Source organism: Hibiscus syriacus, unplaced genomic scaffold (genome assembly GCF_006381635.1).
Source record: "Hibiscus syriacus cultivar Baekdansim isolate YM2019G1 unplaced genomic scaffold, ASM638163v2 tig00111025_pilon, whole genome shotgun sequence".
Taxonomy (NCBI): domain Eukaryota; kingdom Viridiplantae; phylum Streptophyta; class Magnoliopsida; order Malvales; family Malvaceae; genus Hibiscus; species Hibiscus syriacus.
This window is the reverse complement of record NW_024062959.1, coordinates 247315-268593: the sequence shown is the minus strand read 5'-3', so window position 1 is coordinate 268593 and position 21279 is coordinate 247315. Positions and strand designations below refer to the sequence as shown.

Sequence of the window (21279 nt, the reverse complement as noted above, 5' to 3'; positions counted from 1 at the left end):
TTTTACTATTATTTATTAAGAGTTGTGTTTTAAAGTCAATGTAGTATCTCTGACTCATATCCGGGTCGGGTATGGGTTGGGGGTGTTACATTTCCTTTCTTTCTTGGTTTCTGTTTTGGTCTGGTTGTTGGTTGCTGTTCGTATCTCTCTCTTTTTTGTTCTCTCTTCGTCTGTTTTTCTGTTGTTCTCCGTTGCTCTCTGTGGCTCTTTTCTTTCTTGCAGGTGGGGTGGCTTTTATAGCCACCACCGAGGCTCTCGTTGGACCGGTTCCAGAGATGAAAGGCCCGGTGAGTCACCATAGCTATGGTGGTGACTCACCATAGGGCTCAACGTGGGTAGCTTCGTGACGTTCTGGAGTGTCGGCAGCGGCGGGATGAGACACCTGGAAGAGGTGGCGCCGCGTGGTCCCTAGGGTTATAATACCCTAGGGTTTTAAGCTGGAAGCATCTGGAGACCGTTGGATCAAGGCCAGATCCAACGGTGATGAGCTAAGGCGGCTGAGAGAAGATTCTGAAAACCCTAGAAGGGTTTTGGGTCATGTTTGGGCCTGGATGTAACCGGGTTGTAAATGGGCTTTGTAATTTTTAATAAATAATATATAATAATAATAATAATAATAATAATAATAATTTTAATTTTAATAATAATAATAAGCTTAAATGAAAAAATTGATATCTACAGGAAGGATTATTGCTTATCGACACCATAAGAGTTGTTAATTTCCTTGGCATTTTAGGTGTCAATTTCAAGTTTCTTTTTTTTTCACAGAAAATGTAAGTTTCATTTAAATAAAGTAATATTGGTCATTTAATCACTATTTAAAGAAAATAATATTGGGAGGGTCTGAGATGACCATCCAGCTCAGTTGGTAAAGCACAAAGTTTTGAACTTGAGGTCGTGGGATCGAGTCCCACGGAGGGCATTTCATAATTCGGAGGTCTTCTACGGAAGCTGCTCTCAACCTGGTGTTGCGGGCAGCCTACTATCTTACCTCCCCTTATCTCATTACATATGGGAACAAGGGGCAACCAATATTGGGATGGTCGTCGGACCTTTACAATACCAGAGAATTAAACCGGGAGGGTCACTAGATTTTACGATACTCTATTTAAATTAATTTATCAATAAATTAAAATTAATAATTATCATTATTTTCTAAAGGAAGTAAAATTGTTTTCAGGATTGAATCCACCAAAAAAATAACTAGTAGGAAACAAGATATTATAATCAAACGGGCTGTTTATCCATCTTTTTATTTAAAAAATATCTTTTAGACCAAACATCAATATTCTTGCACGTGTCTTCATCAAAATGACAAACAACGTAGGCTATTTCCTTTCTATATATAGAAAGGATTATATGCTTATCGACACTACAAGAGTTGTACAAGTTTATTGCATTAATAAAACATGAAACCTTTCTTCCCTTCTTTGCATTAATCTCACTTCTCCTGGTAAGCTCTTGCACTGTTATGAATATACAATTTCCTTGGCATTTTCATATATATATATATATTGTTAATTTGTATGGTTAATTATATATGTTTTTATATGGATGCAGTTTGCAGACACCCTTTCAGCTGCTCGAAAAGATGTTGGGGAGTACTGGAGAGCTGTAATGAAAGATCAGCCTATTCCTGAAGCACTTGAAGGGCTTGTTAGGATCGAGGCTGGTTCCGCCGGCTCCGATGAGAAAACTGAGTATCGTACACCTGCAAGCGTTGAGAAGAAAGAGGAGATTGTTGTTGAGGATTTTGAACGACCATGTAGGCCTGAAGGAGATGAAAAGAAGTCCACATTTTATGATGATTTCGAACCAAGGCCTAGTGTTACTGCTTACGCCGACAATGAGAAATCATCATCTTTTTCTGAAGATTTTTAACCGAGGCCTAGTGCAACAGGCTATGGCGGGGATGTTGCTGGTCTTAAAGGAAAGAAGAAAACATTCACCGGTGATTTTGAACTGAGGCCAAGCGTAATGTCCTATGGAGGCAATGATGGCGGTCTTCAACAAGAGAAAAAATCTTTCACTAATGATTTTGAACCAAGACCAAGCGTAACGGCTTATGGTGGCAATGATGCTGGTCTTACACGAAAAAAAAGCCATTCACCAATGATTTTGAACACTGGCTAAGCGTAACCGCCTATGGAGGCTATGATTCTGGTCTTAAAGGACAAAAAGAGTGAAGAAATCATTCACTAGTGATTTTCAACTAAGACCAAACATAACAACTTATGTCAGTAGTGATTTTGAACCGAGACCAAGGGTAACAACTTATGGTGGCAATGATGTTGGTCTTAAATGAGAGAAGAAGCCATTCACCAAATATTTTGAGCCAAGGCCAAGCGTAAGGGCCTATGGAAGCGATGATGTTGGTCTTAAAGGAAATAAGAAACCATTCACTAGTGGTACTTTTGAGCTAAGGCCAAGCATAACAGCTTATGTCAGTAGTGATTTTGAACCGAGGCCAAGCGTAACAGTCTATGGCGACGATGATGTTGGTCTTAAAGGAGAGAAGACATCATTCACCAGTGATTTTGAACCAAGGCCGAGTGTAAAGGCTTATGTGGGTAGTGATTTTGAATCGAGGCCAAGCGTAATGTTTTATGCTGGCGACGATGCTGGTCTTAAACGAGAGAAGAAGTCATTCACCAATGATTTTGAATCGAGGCCGAGCCTAACGGTCTATGGAGGCGATGATGCTGATCTTAAAGCAGTGAAGAAATAATGGACTAGTAATGTTGAACCAGAGACAACAGCCACCTTTTATCAGAAATGATAGTAGTGAAACAAAACCGTTGGCATAAAGCCAAATCTTCCAATAAATATCTCCGTTTACTGTGTGTTAGAATAAAATCAGCATGCTCCATCATTCACTTAGTTTTCGTGTTTCCGTTGATTTCATCAGTTCATCACTGTCAGCAAATATGTATAGTTTGAACGGAATCAAAAAACTACACTGTCTGGACCTCCGTTGAATAATCATTAGGTGATTGATTTTTAACATACTTGGACTATTTGATCTTAAAATGATAACAAAATAACAACTATTTCTATTTAAAAAAACTTTAAACACTAAAATAAAAAATTATATAATTAGAATACTATATGTTTATATTTGTCTACACTTGTGGTCAATCTATCTAAAAACTTTTATCGGTCGACGGGCAATAGGTTATTTTTTAACTATAAATACTTAATTTATTTATTGATTAATTTTTTTTATTTTGTATAGGCTTATTATAAGAGTAATCATTCCAATTAAATTTATTTTATTCACAATATAACCGAATTATTAAACCAATAATGTAAATGATTAATATGTGATTTTTCTAAAATCGGTGATAAAAAAGAACAAAAGTGAAATAAAAGTGATCATTCGGGTAGTTTACCCAATATTTTAGTATGATTATAACATATCGAGATAAATATATGGATCCGCAACATAAAAAAATAACAATAATGCCATTATGGACCGGTAGTAGCGATTCAACAGCTGAGTCATTCAAAATGCGGCCCATTTTATAACTACAATAATTCGCACGTTACTTTGTTTTCGGCTCAAATCAACCAAATTTCACACTGAACCGACTGAAAACCCCCTTTTTTCCCATTAAAACCAAACCCGGTACCCGTGATGGAGGAGAAACGCCGGGACGCCGGTAACTCACCGTCGGGGCCGACCTCGGTGGAGCCGGATTCGACATCAACGCGCCGTCGAGGTGGAGCTTTGAAGAGAAAAGGAAATTGGCTTTCCGGGTCGAGCTCTTTATCTACGCCGTCGAAACGGGTTACTCGAGAGAAGTCAAACTTGATCTCCCACCCTCCGGTCAACCATTTCGGTCCTTTAACCAGGGCTCGCCAAGTGGCGCCTGGTGGAAACTTTGCCTTGGGTTCGAGCTCGGGATCGGATGGCGCGAAGCTGGAGGCGAGTCCGGTGAAACAAAGTGTGAAGGCGGAAGATTTGGAGGAATTGAATAAGCCAAGTGAAGAGTGGGAAGCTTTGGAAGCAAATATTGAGGCTGATTTTGAGGCTATTAGATCTCGCGACAGTAATGTGCATGTTGTTCCTAATCATTGCGGTGAGTGTTTCTATTCCCCCTTCTTTCTTGTTTGGTTGATGAGAAAATGGGCAGAAATGGGAAGAAAAGTGAGCTTTATCTCTTGCAACTTTAGTGAGGTAACTTCATTAGTGGGAGCTAGTGAATTGGACAAATTATGTGGATTTTTCCCCCTGATGATTTAGGAGCCCAATTCAGTTTGGCTAGATGTTTTTGTGTTACTTCTGGAAAACATGAAATGAGAATTGAATTGTTTTCTTGAATAGTTAATTTGGGAGTTTTGTTTCTTTATTTGTTTCTATATGCTATAAGAATGATAAGGTAAAGTCCCTATTGTGTTTATTCACAAGGAAATGATAATATGTTATTCATCCAGTTTGTTCTGCTTACTTCTTATCAGCCATGCTAGAGAATTAGACATTGCATTATCAGACACTTCACGAAAAAATAAGTAAAATATGACAACAACAAAAAGAAAAATAACACGAATGCTACACGAATAGATGATTTTCAGAATCCACTTAAGCACGATTATGACATAGCAAATTACAGCATATTGCATGGATACACAAATTGCAAAGAGAATTTTGATCTTAGTTGTCATTAGCAGAGTGCAAGATAAGTATTTCATTCTGTTGTCAGTTTTTGTATTCATTCTATCTTTGTACTCCCAGGATGGTTTCATGGACCAAAATTCACCATCTGGAGGAGAGTATCCTGCCTTCTTTCTTTAATGGGAAATCCCCAAATCGTACCCCTGGTGTACATGGAGATTCGTAATTGGATTATGAAGAAATTTCATGCAAACCCTAGGGAGATTGAGTTGAAAGATCTGGAAGATCTTGAAGTTGGTGACTTGGATGCAAGGCAGGAAGTATTGGAGTTCCTGGACTACTGGGGTTTGATTAACTTTCATCCATTTCCCCAACTGGTTCAGCTGTGCGCAATGCCGATGGGACGTAATGGCCAAAAGGATTTTTTGCTTGAAAAATTGTTTCACTAACCTTTCAACTTCATCTGTACCATCTGGTTTTCTTCCAGAATCTGCACTTGCTGAGGACTTGATGACACCTGAGGAACCATCAGTTGAGTACCATTGCAACTCTTGTTCAGCTGATTGCTCTCGAAACGCTACCATTGGCAGAAGCAGGTTAGTTACTGAACTGACTGATAATAATTGTTTAAGCCTCAATTATTTAATACACTACAAAGAGAAAATATCTGGACTAATTATTCCTGGGTGTTCTTATGGTGGTAGTCAATGTTTCAATCGTGCCTGCATATGTATGTACATTTTCTTTTCATTTTTCACAAGCCCTTTATTTCTGAGAGAGTAGGAGGGACTCTACTTCTACAAAATCAATTTATATGACGTCTTCAGCTCAAGCCAAATGGTAAATAAAATTGGATTTCCACAAACCTTTTTAGGTACTGCTTGCCCAACAAATGAGAAATGATCATAAATTGTTTGCACCACCGGCGCAATCTTTTTTTTTTTATAGGAATAGTAGGCCTCAATAAAACCCCCTTCGTGATTAACGGAACTTAAAAATAGTTCCTTAATCCGCAAAAGGAGGAAAAGAGTGCCCTAGGATTTCATTAACCTCAAATATAACAAAGTAATACAAACTAATCTCCCTCAAGAGATACAAACCAGAAAGAAACAGCCCTTAACAGAATAATTCAACCAATACCAGCCTTAGCTAGGACATCCGCCTCTATATTGGCTGTCCTACTAACCCAACTAATAAAACCTTCATAAACACTAAGCTTTTGAATAATATCTTTAACAATTTGAACATAAACGACAAGACAAGAAACCACATCCTTAACCCAGCCAATTGCCACCTTACTATCACTCTCAATAATCAATCTATCTTTAAACCTATGGCGAATAGATTCATAAAAATCTAGACACTTTAGGATAGCCTTCAATTCCATTAAAGTTGGGGGCCCCGGACCAGCAGGCTCTTTGAAGGAGCCAAGAATCGAACCAGGCATGTCTTTCAAAATACCACCAAAACCACTCCTATTCCAATCACTCGAAGTAGCCGCATCCACATTAAGTTTAATAAAACCCTTTGGAGGAGGGGACCAAGGAAACATGGTTGAAATCCGATTAGAATGGGACGAGTAGGAATCCACTAAGGAAGGGTCAGCAATAAGATCATCCTTGGAAATAGTAATCTGAGTTTCCTTAGCTAGAAACCATGAAGCAAGCCTGCACCTTGCTAGAAAGAAAATTTCTGCTCGATCAAGCTTCCCTCCTTCAAACACTATAAAATTCCTGGTCTTCCAAATTTTCCATAAAACAGCTCCAGGGATAAATGACCAGATAAGAGAGTTTGTCTTCAAGTCATTCCAAGCCAATAGGAATCTTTTAGCATCTGCATGAAAAACAGACTGAAAATTCCAATAGCCCAAGAATTTCATCCAAATTGGCCAAACAACCGAACAGGAAAAAAATAAATGCGATGAAGACTCTTCTTCTAGATTACAAAGAGAACACAAAGTATCATTTATGCCCTGAACACCTCTCTTAACCAGAGCTGCCTTCACTGCCAACTTCTTTAAGATAACTTGCCAAAGAAAAAGTCTCTACTCTTGGAGGCAACAGACCCCTCCAAACAATAGACTTCCAAAATTTAGCTTCCTCCGAATCGGGAGAGCCCGAATAATATAGATTGACACATGATTTCACAATGAAAACCCCTTCTCCAGTCAAAACAGTCCATCAGCAGAAATAGAAAATCAGAGATAACAGCCATCAAATTTGCCATTGCTCAAATTCCCAGTCATTCAACTCCCTTCTCAGCTGAACGTTCCAAAACCAGCCCCCTGAACTGAACTCCCCAAACTGAAATAATCTTCCTGTTTTGTTCACTGCAATAGAGAATAATCTAGGGAACAATACCATCAAAGGATGATCCATTGCCCAATTGTCTTGTCAAAACCGAATGTTCCTCCCATTGCCAATTTTGTAGCTATATTGCCTCTGATACCGGCGCAATCTGTTTACTTGCTACAATAACCATTGGTCTTTGAAGTTTTTATAATGTGAATGATCAAAATGGAAAGTGTAACTAATTTAGTAATTTGGTTTATTTATTTATTGACATGTTCCATTTATTTATGATGTAATTGTGTTTGTATTGGCAGGCCGATTTTGACTTATGTACTGATTGCTTTAATGACGGGAAGTTTGGCTCTGGCATGTCTTCTTCGGATTTTATTCTCATGGAACCTGCTGACGCCCCCTAATTTAGTAATTTGGTTTATTTATTTATTGACATGTTCCATTTATTTATGATGTAATTGTGTTTGTATTTGGCAGGCCGATTTTGACTTATGTATGATTGCTTTAATGACGGGAAGTTTGGCTCTGGCATGTCTTCTTCGGATTTTATTCTCATGGAACCTGCTGACGCCCCTGGTTAGTGGCGGGAATTTAGTAATTTGGTTTATTTATTTATTGACATGTTCCATTTATTTATGATGTAATTGTGTTTGTATTTGGCAGGCCGATTTTGACTTATGTATGATTGCTTTAATGACGGGAAGTTTGGCTCTGGCATGTCTTCTTCGGATTTTATTCTCATGGAACCTGCTGACGCCCCTGGTTAGTGGCGGGAAGTGGAAGATCAGGAAACCCTCCTCCTTCTCGAGGCACTTGAACTTTATAAAGAAAACTGGAATGAGATTGCGGAGCATGTTGCTACGAAAACAAAAGCACAATGCATACTGCACTTTGTTCAAATGCCAATTGAGGATGTATTCTTCAATAGCGATGATAACATAGACACCAATTCCAAAGAAACTGCTGGACCAGCTGCCAGTAGTGATGAAACATCTGTTCCTAAAGATATCTCGGAAACAACAGAGAGTAAGACAGCTCTGCAAGAGGATCAGGCCCAGACTTCACCTATGGAAACTTCAAAACCTGAAGATGGAAAGAAGTGAGAGCTAGCGATGAAACGTCTAAACTGAAACTGTAACTGATGTAAATGGTGGTCAAGAAACATCAAAGCCAGAAGAAACGAATGTAGCAACAGATGGAAAGATTCAACTGAAAATTGTGCACTCTTGGCACTAAGGAGGCCTTTGAAGCTATTGGTATAATTAACGTCTGAAAGGACACTCTCATTTGCTGATGTAGGAAATCCTGTCATGGCATTGGTAAGTTGACTGTGTAAGTATTTAATTTAGGTTTTATCAATCGATGTATATGAAGGGAAAACTAATTTCATTTAACGATCTAAATTTATCCACTTTGTACCTATTTTCTGAATAGTTTTCTTATCCTTAAAAATTATCAGGAAATCTTTTGTTTCTGCTTTTAGAATATCATTGGAGCCCTTTTTCCGATCTCCAATGTAAAGACATGGTGGCTTGCTTGGTAATCAATGAATGATCAACCTCAAACTGCTGTTCTATTGCATTTTGCTTTTCTGCCATCAACAATAATTTTTTCATGGTTATTTTCTCCTCTCCTTTTAAATGATTGCAATGCTGTTAGCAGTCTTTTATTAATCTATCACATGCTCTATACTTGAATATGAAACAATTGTAAGCACTTCTGTGTAAAGGCTTGTTTCATTTATCTTTGCAACTTTTCTCTTGAAAATGTTTGTCCTCGATGTACTCTGATATTCATCGTTTACCTCTTTCTATTTGTTGGTGATATGTTATTAACTTAACGTTGCTCCATCTGCAGGCAGGGTTCTTTGCTCGTCTGGTCGGACCCAACATTGCTTCTGTTTCAGCCCAGAGTTCACTGAAATCATTATCTGGTAGTTGTCCTAGCCTTCAACTGGCTGCAAGGCACTGCTTTGTTTTGGAAGATCACCAGATGACAAGAAGGAACCAACATGTTCTGGGAGGTATGTAACCTATGTGAAGCTTATCTTTCCTTAGCAATTTGTGAACATTATCTGATGTTAATTTGAGTCACACAGTGTTGTCAATGATACGGGTAATCGTGATGCTCAAAATGTGAAGAACTCGGAAGACAAAAGGCTAGATGGGGATCAGAAAATTTCATTGAGCAACCATGGTGATCAAAACACCGAAGTTTCTCTTCCTGAAGAGAAGGTGATATCACCTTCGCCCAATGACTTAACCATGGATAAAAAAGAGTCCAGAAATATTGCATGAGGAAGATAACAAGGCTAATGAATCCACCATTATTAATCAATCAAAGGATCATCAACCAAGTGTAACGACGGTATCAAATAACTTAACATCCCAGGTTCTACCTAGTTCACTGGAGGAGACGGATGGGAAGGAAACAGAAAAAGAACCTTCAGAGCCTCCAAAAACAGTTAAGGGAGTAGATGTCTGATTATGTTCCAGTGAAAAAGAATGAGCTCTGTGAAGCATCTGCATTAAAGCCTGCAGGAGAGCCATCTGAACTGGAAAATGCATCAGAAAATCTAGAGACAGCTTCCTCTTCTCCGTCCAGAGCAAGAATGAGCAAAAACTGTTTCAACCGAGTACTGGTGAGAATCTAGTAAGCTACAGATGCATCAAATGATGTGGAAATGGTGTCTGTTTCACAGCCAGCAGAAAAGACCGAGTCTCAGCAACCACTCACATCAAATTCTGTAAACGAAAAGGAGCTACCACAGGTTTCTCCTTTTTCTTCCATGAATATCTTGTTTGGAAGTGGAAGTCGCATTAGGAACCAACTCTACTGCAAAATGCTTAGCAATGTTAGGAGAATATGTTGAGATAGATAACAAGTCTGATTTAAAATATATATGGAAGGCTAAGCGGATGCATCTATTGGTTTTACTGAGAGCAGCTAGGAAAATGCATAATTCTGGGATATGTGGCAATGTTTTAGTTTTCATCAAAGTATATATTACAAGAACCACCCGGGAAAAAAGGCATCAATTCTCGATTGTATCCTTTTTCTTATTGTTTTTTTTTTTTTTTTGCAGACAGAGTAAAGAAGGTAAAAACAAGAATCATGAATCTACGGACAGAGAAGATATAGTAGTGTTGATAAAGTAAAGCGTGCTGCAGTCGTGGCACTCTCAGCAGCAGTGAAGGCAAAACTTCTAGCAGACCAGGAGGACCAAATCCGGCAACTTACTGCATCATTAATAGAAAACAGGTTAGTAACAAAATACATGTATTCTCTTTTTCCTATAAATATCCAACTGGAGCAAAACCCCAAATTTTGGAGGCTTTAATTCGATGCAGTTACATAAGTTGGAAGCCAAATTAGCATTCTTCAATGAGATGGAAGGAGTCGTAATGTGGGTTAAGGAGCATTGGACAGGTCAAGGCAGAGGCTTACCATGAGCGATCACAGATAATTGCGCTCGACTGGGCTTGCCAGCTTCCTCCTCTAGAGCAATGCCACCACCAAATGCTACAAATAGAGTTGCAACAAACTTTGCGAATTCAGTTGCTAGGCCTCCTATGAACATGAAAGCCCCAAGACCGCCAATGTCAAGACCTATGGGTCCTATGGCTCCTACCCCTTCCAACCCATACGTATCGACAACAGTTGCAGGGAGTCCAATTCGGCCTTCTAACCGGGACAACCTTTCCTCCGTTGGTACCAAGTAGTCTCTATTCATATTGTTTGTGAATAGAATATTTCTGTCCATTCTTATGCGATGGCTCATCTATCATGAGATTTATCAGGTGGGTACTACCCTTTATAGTTGCAGGTCGCATTAGCAATAGTGTTGCTAATCGTTTTGGGTGTTTTTAAGAGCTTGAGAATTCACTGACTCAAACTAGACTCATAGCACATTTATCTGTGATGCTTTTCCCGAATTCCAGCCAGACTGATTCATCAACAAGTAATCCGGATACCATTGCCTATCAACTGACATCTCAGGATCATAGGAGGAAGGAGCAGATGGTTATGGTTCTCCCTTCAATCCTATTCTAGTCGAAATTGCCGAGGCTATGTCTGACATGTCTGACGTGGAATTTTTTTCCTTCTGTGCTTTTTGTATTGTTTGTAGGGCTAGTTTGTAGTGTTGATACTATGGGACTCCAATGATGAATTTTAGGTGATGCAAATTAAACATCCATAACCTTACCAAATTCTTAGGGCATCTTAAGATCAGATATAACCCCATGTATTCCATTTTGTGGACGGAAAGATCTATTTTGTTGTTATAAATGGCGGGGAGCTCCCTTTTCGCAACATTAAGTACGTTTTCTATATTTAATTTATTGAAATTAGATATTTAATTTATTACTACTAATCAAGGTTAGATACTACACAAAGGTGTAATCTTAACCCAATTTATTTCATTTACAATATCAAAATTAGAATAATAAATGTTTTCCGCATAATTTAACAGAAATTTATACCTGATTTTGCTGGTTTAGTTATTAACGTAGTTGATTTAAATATTTATATTTTATTAAAAAATCATTTCAATAAAGGATTACATGAACGAATAAAATATTTTTTATATGAATCTTTCGTTTCCTAAATTCTAAACAATGATTTTTAATTATTTAATTTAAAATTTACATAAAAATATGAGAAAATACGAGTACTTTATAATAATATCAATTATTTTTAAAATTCCTATTTTATATTTGAAAAAATAAATTCATATCTAGTTAGTTCATGACAACAATTTAAATAAAAAAAAAAAAACTCAGCATCCCTACTAAAATCACCCAAAAAAACTATACTGATTTAAGACCATTTGATGAGTGAAAAATAAATAGATGATATTTAATTTCTTCTTTTTTTCAAAGTGTATCTTCTCATTTTTTACTATTAATCTCAGTTATCTATTTTCACTCATAAAACTATCTTAAATCTGTGTAAAATTAAAATAATTTTACATATAATAAGATCCTATCCCTATATATATATATATATATATAACTTGGGAAACAATAATTTTGCAACAAGAAATCGTTAAACGAATGAGGCAACTCATTTTCCGACAAAAATCGTTATAAAGAGAGTTAAATGAATGAGGCAACTCATTTTGCAACAAAAAATGTTATAAAGAGAGGCAACATATCCAACCGCATCATTTTAAACAATGGCGGAGAAGGCCAAATCAGATTAAACACTTGCACAAACCAGGGAAAATATCACACAATTTATGTCAACACTCGCATCCAGTTGACCTCGATTGGCTGGTGGTCGCAATGTTGATGGTGTCGGGCATGTATCTTCAGTAAAATGGAAATAAAGTTAATTGATCAGACAATTCAAAAATAACGAAATAATACTGTTGAAAAACTAATAAGATGTTAACAATTTTCAGTCTGCAACTACTGGTTCTTGAAAAAAAAAATCAATATCGCATGCAAAATCCTGTTCCTTCCCAGTTAACAGAAAGGGAGAGAAAGGCTTCAAAATTTGCAATGGTAAATGCAAGTTAAATGAATTATGAACAGAATAGTTTGTGTTCCACCATAGTATTGAATTTCTATATGTAAGTAATAACTAACCAGAAATAGAATTCATTATGAATTTGAACTTACATTTCATCCTCATCCCACTACTCTGCAGGGCATTCTTTGCTATGCATTGGAAAGCTTCTTCCACATTAACCCCCTCCTTTGCAGATGTCTCGAAATATGGGATGTTTCCTTTGGAGGCACCCATGTTCGAGCCTTTTTCTCAGACACCTAGACAGTCCACAAAAGGCAGATAGTTTTGTCTTCGTATAGAGGGAGATACAGAGATAGAACATAATGGATCGGCAGAGCGAGGAATTTTATAAATAAATAAATAAACATGTACCACTCTATTGTTTCCACCATCCACGTCAACTTTGTTCCCCAAAACAACAAATGGGAAATTCTCCGGATCTGAAGGGCTTGCCTGCACGCGTTTTCTCAAATCATCAGTTTTCTGCTGAATAAATCCAGGAGAGATGGTTTGAGGGTTTTCGGCAGAACTTAGAAATTCAAAATACGTACTTGAATAAGAAACTCTTCTCTCCAGTTGTTAAGGTTGTCAAATGATTTAATTGAGTTGACATCATATACAATAACGCAGCAATCAGCACCACGGTAAAAGCGACACCTAGGCTTTGGAATCTTTCCTGGCCAGCAGTATCCCATATCTAGGAAAAGAAAATAATGTCGATGAATTTTGAGCAATTCGCCACTCCAAAGAATAAAAAAAGCAAAAACAAAACTTGAATCCTTTTAGAATGTAATGCTACTATTTGCTAGATAAATACTCAGTGGTGGTTCATAAGTCCAAGTTATCACCCTAAGTCCAATCAATGAGTGGAAGAACATAACTCCCCTATTCAATCATCACTTCCTAAATTCACCAAAAGTTTGATCATCATCTTCAGCTTTGGGATGAATAATGAAAGGATCACCACCGGCATTTCTGAATTAAATGAGATCATAGTGCAAAGCAAGATGCATTTGTTACAGATCTTAAATGCAATCAAGATATCCTGGTTTAAGTTCTATTCCACCAAAGCTAAGCTTTGTTCAAAGAACTAGATATAAAACTCAAGCCTCTTCTTCATCAAAAACACACCGTACTCAGCATGAGAAAATTAAGATCCAAATAAACAAATACAAAAGCTGACATAGACCTTCAAATAAACAGTTAAAATGCCTGTAATCGAGCACAATAAAAGAGTTATGTTAACTTTATACTAAATCAGATATAGAGCTCAGTACGAAATCTAACTTGTAAGGTGAAAAGCCTATCCTCAAACTGCACCTCCTTAGTCAAAAAATCGGCTCCGATAGTCGCCTTATACTGGTTACTGAACTTCTTATTTACATATCTAAGAAAAAATGTAAAGGCAAGCAAAACTAAGTCGGTAGTGATGGTAATTAACTTAACTAATAACAAAATCGGACTTCAAATTTTCAATAAAATTTATATATAAAAATAACGATTGCTGAAGGATAATGATTCATCAAAGACGTCTTCCCTACCCTGCAAATCACAATCAATCATAATCATACAGAAAGAATGTCAAAATAGACGGTGAAAGTAACTAGAGCTTCAACGAGAAACGAGACTAGCAATTCGAACCGGAAGATCAGTGACTATAATCGTTAGAAAGGAATTCATAAGTATGAATATATGGAGATGTTTAAGAAAACGAAACTAACCCGCTATCGCCGAGGATGACGACCTTCAAGAGGGTTCTACGGCGAGACGGCATCGTATGTTAACACTAAAGAACCGGCAGATCTGAAATAAAAATTAAAAAATAATAACAATAACCTAATATCTAGCAGGAGAGAGAGAGAGAGAGAGTGTGCGTGAGCGAGTTGCTCGTAGCCTTGTTTGTATGACCAAGAAAATTTGGAAGGAAAATTGGATGAGCCTTCTACCTTGATTTTCCTTTTTTTTTGTTTTAAAGCTTTTCTCCTTGAGATAATCGCCTCAGACCAAAAATGCCTTATAATATATGATTTTAACCAACTTTTTTTGGATTTGCCAAAATGACCAACAAAATCGCAATGCGAAATAAAAATCGCAACGCGATCCCCAGAATCGCAAATCAGTTTCAAGAATCGCAACGCGAATCTGGAAAATCGCAATGCGAATTTGTACTATCGCATTGCGATTTTCCAAAAATCGCAAAGCGAATATGAAAATCGCAACGCGAACATATAAATCGCAACGCGATTCTGACTATCGCAACGAGTACTCGTAAAAATCGCAACGCGTATCCGTAAATCGCAACGACAATACGTAAAATCGCAACGCGTATCCGTAAATCGCAACGAGAATACGTAAATCGCAACGCGATTCTGATTATCGCAACGAGAATACGTTAATCGCAACGACAATACGAAAAATCGTAACGCGTATCCGTAAATCGCAACGCGATTTTTAAAGCGCCATTAGAATCGCTACGCGTATTTTATTTTCAAATTCCAAACACGAATATTAATTATCGGAACACTGAACCGTCCACAGTATATCCCGTAATCGCAACTCATAACCTAAAACCTAAAATCACAACTCAGTCCCATCTCCATCTCTCACTCTCTACTGCGAAATCCGTCCCCATCTCCGGCGAAATCCCACACAACCATTCACGGTCAGAAATCCCTCACAATCATTCAGAAATGGAAAATCAACCTCCGAATGTTAGTTTTTTTAATTATTTTTATTTTGAAATTTTTGCATTATTTTAGGTTTTTCATATTGAAACTTTTGATTAGTTTACTGGTAATTTCAATAATAGATTAATCATTTCACTTAGATTTCTTATTAAATTCATTCGATTGCTGTCAATACTGCTAAACTGTTTAGTCCTTAACCCTGTGAAGTTATTATTTGTCTTTGTTTTGTCTTTTGGTTGAAGTAATGCAATCCATTAAAGTTTAAATTTGCAGAAGAATCGCAACGAGAGAAATGAAAATCGCAACGAGAGAATCTCAACGCGAAAATGACTATCGCAACGAGAGAAATGAAAATCGCAACGAGAGAATCGCAACGCGAAACCAAAATCGCATTGTGATTTTCATTTCGCGTTGCGATTTTCATTTCGCGTTGCGATTCTCTCATTGCGATTTTCATTTCCGCGTTGCGATAGTCATTCTCTCGTTGCGATTTTCATTTCCGCGTTGCGATAGTCATTCTCTCGTTGCGATTTTCATTTCAACCAAAAGACAAAACAGTGTTGCAAATTTTAGTTTCAAGAATAAACTACTACTCTTTATGTTTATTGTTTTTGGTATATCTTTACAGTGTAGTTTTTGGTATATCTAACTTGGTATGTTTATTGTTTTTGTAGAAATTTTTTTCGGCTCAATTGACCTTAAGAAATAAAGTCAGCCTAGCCACTACAATTGCTTCGAAGCTTTCACCTGCACAAAGACAATTGTTTGAGGAAACCTGCTTCGGGCCATGGCTGAGAGTACAGCATCCGGGTGGAGATGCTAACTTGACCCATTTGTGGCTTCAAACCATGACATCAAATCTACCCGACAGTATACAACGTGGTGAGGAAGAGATATGGTTTCATTTTTCACCGGCATATACTTGTTTTGGGCGGAAGGAGTTATGCTTAATCACTGGTCTACGATTCGGACACGATGATGTAAGCCGGTACACTCGTCATATCGCCCGCCCATCATGGTTATCCCGGGTTTTTCCTAATGAGTCAATGAAGAAGCCGAACCTACACGTCGACGACCTGAAGAAATTGTTTAATAAGAAAGATGGTTTCACTCGGATGGATGACGTCGATGTTGTCCGAGTATGCCTTCTAGTACTTTTGTATGCCGGCTTTTTAGGCAGAGAGGCCAGACAACCTATTCCTCAGGAGCTAATATATTGGTAGAGGACTGAATGCATGGAATCTGTTTCCGTGGGGTTCGTATATATGGAAAGCTACCTGGACTAAGTTGTCATCTGCCTTTGATGACCGCAAAAGTTTGCGTGGCGACGGGTCGAAATACACTTTGTCAGGCTTTGTTTGGGCCTTTAAGGTAAGAATTTTGTATATAATGTTTCCAAAATTATAATTAATTATTTAACAATTACTAATGTTTGTTATTATATTGTTTGTAGATTTGGATATTCGAGGCTTTCCCCAGCATGCGGACATATGCATTAAAAACTTCAGATGATATTCCTAGGGCTATTTCCTGGAAGAGGAAACGTCTGTTTGATTGGGAAGACTTAATACCATATGCGACAATAAATAATGTAAGTTAACACAAATACTTTCATATATAAACAAGTTATTAATAGTAGACGTTTAATTTTGTTTAGGTTTTTATATTGTTAGGAGGCCAACACTCCATTACAAAGACTAACACCCACGGAGGATGAGCTTACCACTGATTGGTGGCAAGCTAGTCAGCGTTTTTTTGATGGCACGTCGAGAGATCGACATCACCTATCCATCATCGAGCCTCTTCTCCACCATCACCTCATGATAGGCGACCGACAAAGATGCCACGACTCCTATCTCCCTTTCTCCACCTCCACGGGATAGTCAAGGGAGTTACGTGATGAGGTCAATGCCTTACGTGAGGAGATCGGTACTCTACGCGATAACGATGGTGCATGGCGTGTGGAGGTGTCAACTTTACGTGGTGAGGTTGCCGCTCTACGTGAGATGATAGTATCGTTGCAGAATGAGGTTCATACTCTACGCAACGAGGTAAGTTTAAGATTTTCCATATTTAACTTGATGATAAATTTACTCGTAATTTCACTTAGATTAGCCATTTCACTTAGATTGCTTAGTAAATTTATTCGGTTGCTGCCAATACTGCTAAACTGTTTATTCTTTAACACTATGAAGTTAGTATTTTTCTTTTGTTTTGTCTTTTGGTTGAAAGTAAATTTGTTCGGTTGCTGCCAATTCTACTAAACTGTGTATTCTTTAACACTGTGAAATAGTATTTGTCTTTGTTTTGTCTTTTGGTTGAAAGTAAATTTGTTCGGTTGCTGCCAATTCTGCTAAACTGTGTATTCTTTAATACTCTGAAGTTAGTATTTATCTTTGTTTTGTCTTTTGGTTGAAGTAATGCAATCCATTCAAGTTTCAATTTGCAGAAGAAAAAGAAATAGTTTACTTTCGCAACACGAAACTTAAAATCGCAACCTGAAAAATGACTCTCGCAACGCGAAATGAAAATCGTAACGAGAGAATCGCAACGAGAAATGAAAATCGCAACGCGAAATGAAAATCGCAACGCGAAACCAAAATCGCAACGTGAAACTATAATCGCGTTGCGATTTTGGTTTCGCGTTGCGATTTTGTCGTTGCGATTTTCATTTCGCGTTGCGATTTTCATTTCTCGTTGCGATTTTCATTTCGCGTTGCGATAGTCATTTTTCACGTTGCGATTTTAAGTTTCGTGTTGCGAAAGTAAATTATTTCTTCTTCTGCAAATTGAAACTTGAATGGATTGCATTACTTCAACCAAAAGACAAAGACAAATACTAACTTGACAGTGTTGCAAGTTTGAAACATATTTGTCTTTGTTATCTGATGCATTTTGTGAACTATGATAGAATAATGACTTGGGTGAATACAATGCAAGTTTGAAACATATTTGTCTTTGTTTTCACTGTTTAAATATCATGTCTGTTTATTTACTGATTATTGTATTTAATTATTTAGCGGCCCGATAAGGTGGATGCTTTACGTCGGGTTATGCTTGCACGACGGAGTTCACGCATCAGACGGCGTGCACGTGCTATTAAGTCTTCGTACACCCCAATAGTGCGAAGACACCGCAAGAAGAAGCTCGACTCGCCTGTCATCCCTCAAGAGTCCACTCCTATCGTTGAAGAGGCCCCTATCATTCCTCGAGAGTCCCCTCCCACCGTTCAAAAGGACACTGTCATCATTGAAGAGGTCCCTCCCACCATTCAAGACCCCGATTCACATGGCGTCATATGTAAGATTCTTGAGAAACCCTCTGACGTGCCGGACATGATGGATTCGAGTTGGATCTCGTATAAGTTACCGGCCAGTACCATTCCGGTATCTGAAGAGGAGAGGAGAGAACTACCGGACACAATTCTGGATAAAACCCGTTGGGCTAAGACCGCAGTTGATTTTTATCTACATGAGCGGAGCCAGGGGTGTTTCACTGATATATGCAAGCTCACCGATGATATCTATTTGTTGCTTGATCGGTCTTGGTGGGGCGTATTATTAGGGGTCGAAGACAATGGCTATTTCGATGGGGGGGTAAGTCTTATATTTTTCTTATATTTCAATTTGATTAATTTTTTTTTAAATTTATGTAAGTCACTAATATATGTCTTTTTTTAAAACAGCATATCGATGCGTGGATGACACGTCTTCTAATAATTAGGAAACTTAAGACAAATACAAAAAATACACGATATACAATTATGCCGACGTCTTTTAACGCCGTTCACTTGAAGAATCAACGGGATGAATCATTTGCGTTGGGAAATGGACAAGCTAAACTTTATCCTGCATGGTGGGAGGTCGATAAGGTTAGTATTTATTTTAGGGTTGAGTTTAAAGGTATTCATAAATAAGTGCGCAAATGAATGAATTATTATTTATGATTGCTGGTGTTTATCCCTGTTTTGGAACGTAAACATTGGCTTCTCGTCGAGCTTCAGCTCCCATCCCTTAAGACAATAGTATATGACAGCATGATAAATTACATATCATTGGCTGATTTAAGAGATATTATTAAGGGATGGAGCTCTCATTTGGCTAAATTCTTGGATGCGATAGATTATTAGACTCGTTCTGGAAACAAGAAGCCAAAGAAGCTCAATATTACAGTTACCAGAGACGAGACCGCGCCACAACAAACGAAAGGAGCAAGAGGAGATTGTGGTCCTCTCGTATCCTTGGCGTTGGAGCGTTTGACGACAGGAAGTATAAAGTATCTACCTCCCCCCGATCGAGATATAGCTGCAGTAGGCTTGTGGTTTCGGCATTATATGGCTAGATCGATATATACGAGACGCTGCCTACCTGCATCCGCGTTATAAAAATGTTCATAAACAATTGGTAAGTTTATAGGCTTTTGGTTTGAAAATGTTTGGTTAAGTACCTAGAATTCAATAATTTGTTGTTTGTAGGTTTTAGATGTGTAGAAAGTGTTGTTTGCGCAAATGTTTGGTTTCTGCAGGTTAATCTCAGAAGTGAACTGCGTGAAAATGATGTATGGCTGCAATAGTTGATTCAATAGTAGATGAGGAAATAATTCTTATTGCTTATTTTTTGATTGTTTAATTGATTTGTAAAAGATGATTTGTAAAAGTTGATTCAATAGTAGATGAGGAAATAAGAATTATTGCTTATTTTTTATTGTTTAATTGATTTGTAAAAGATGATTTGTAAAAGTTGATTTGTTTAATTGATGCGAACATAATTCTTATTTGTGCTTGTTTAATTGATTGAAATGTAATGGTTGATTTTGTTGATTTCAATCTGCATTATGTTGAAGGCAAAAATGACTATCGCAATGCGAAATGAAAATCGCAACGAGATAATCGCAATGCGAAATGAAAATCGCAACGAGAGAATCGCAATGCGAAATAAAAATCGCAATGCGGAAATGAAAATCGCAATGCGAAATGAAAATCATGCGATGATGCGATGATTTTCGCATTGCGATTCTCTCGTTGCGATTCTCATTGCGATTATGCGATGATTTTCACATTGCGATTCTCTCGTTGCGATTTTCATTTCGCATTGCGATTTTCATTTCCGCATTGCGATTTTCATTTCCGCATTCCGATTTTCATTTCCGCGTTGCGATTTTCATGTTCGCGTTGCGATTTTCATGTTGCGATTTTCATTTCGCATTGCGATTCTCTCGTTGCGATAATCTGTAAATCGCAACGATAATCCGTAAATCGCAACGAGAATCTGTAAATCGCAACGATAATCTGTAAATCGCAACGATAATCCGTAAATCGCAACGAGAATCTATAAATCGCAACACTAAAATTTTGGGTATATAACTACGCAACAGCAGCAAATCATAAACTAAATCCCTAAATCGCAACTCATTCCATCTCCATCTATCACTCTCTCCGGCGACATCCGTTCCTATATCCAACGACATCCTTCCCAATCCGGCAACATGTTTTAGTTTCGTCTGTTTAGTAAATTAATTTACAACCATGAAATCATCTAATGTTGATCATGTTTGGATAGATTTGTGTTTTGGAGGGTCATGGGAGAATGTTCATGGTGTTTTACAATATATGCCTTTACCCATGATTCTTCAACTAAAATTGTCATTAAAAAGTTAACTTATGAAACTCTAATGTTACGTGTTTCAAAGAAATTGAATTTAGAGCCCCTAAGTGGATTTAGGCTATTTTATCAGAGAAATGGTAAAGTTTATTTGTTAACCGACAATGAAGATGTTGAACGATTCATTGCTTACATTAGTGTTTCAAGTGATGATGTTACATTGTATGTTGTTGAACCTAGAAGTAGTATTGTTGCGTCAGTAGCGGGTAGTAATCAACTAAGTTTTTCTCAAAACCCACAACCTTTCTCTAATCCAAATCCCAATCAACTTTCAGCACCAAATTTCGGTTTTCGTATTGACCAGTTAGACGATGATGAGCCAACAGAAAAAATTGTGAGTACTAGTCAGTATTCGAAATTTCATCTTGGTCAATACCCGGACTTTGATATTGGTCAATACTCGGATTTTGATGATGTTTCAGAAGAAGAAACAGACCATGCATGTAATGATTTTGATATTGGTCAATACCCGAATTTTGATGATGAAACAGTCGTTG

At 37.6% G+C, this 21279-nt stretch overlaps 1 protein-coding gene and 3 pseudogenes across 1 annotated transcript; 3 read left to right on the top strand and 1 right to left on the bottom strand.

Moving 5' to 3' along the window:
- The first annotated feature begins 848 nt into the window (after nt 1–848).
- On the top strand, nt 849–2133 carry LOC120150748 (annotated as a pseudogene).
- A 12-nt stretch (nt 2134–2145) lies between these two features.
- On the top strand, nt 2146–2728 carry LOC120150747 (organ-specific protein S2-like). Its single transcript, XM_039163376.1, has 2 exons — nt 2146–2163; nt 2312–2728. The coding sequence occupies exons 1-2, from the start codon at nt 2146–2148 to the stop codon at nt 2726–2728; spliced, it is 435 nt and encodes a 144-aa protein (XP_039019307.1).
- Nucleotides 2729–3565: 837 nt separating this feature from the next.
- LOC120150746 lies at nt 3566–11212 on the top strand (annotated as a pseudogene).
- An 878-nt stretch (nt 11213–12090) lies between these two features.
- Nucleotides 12091–14361, bottom strand: LOC120150728 (annotated as a pseudogene).
- Between the last annotated feature and the right edge of the window lie 6918 nt (nt 14362–21279).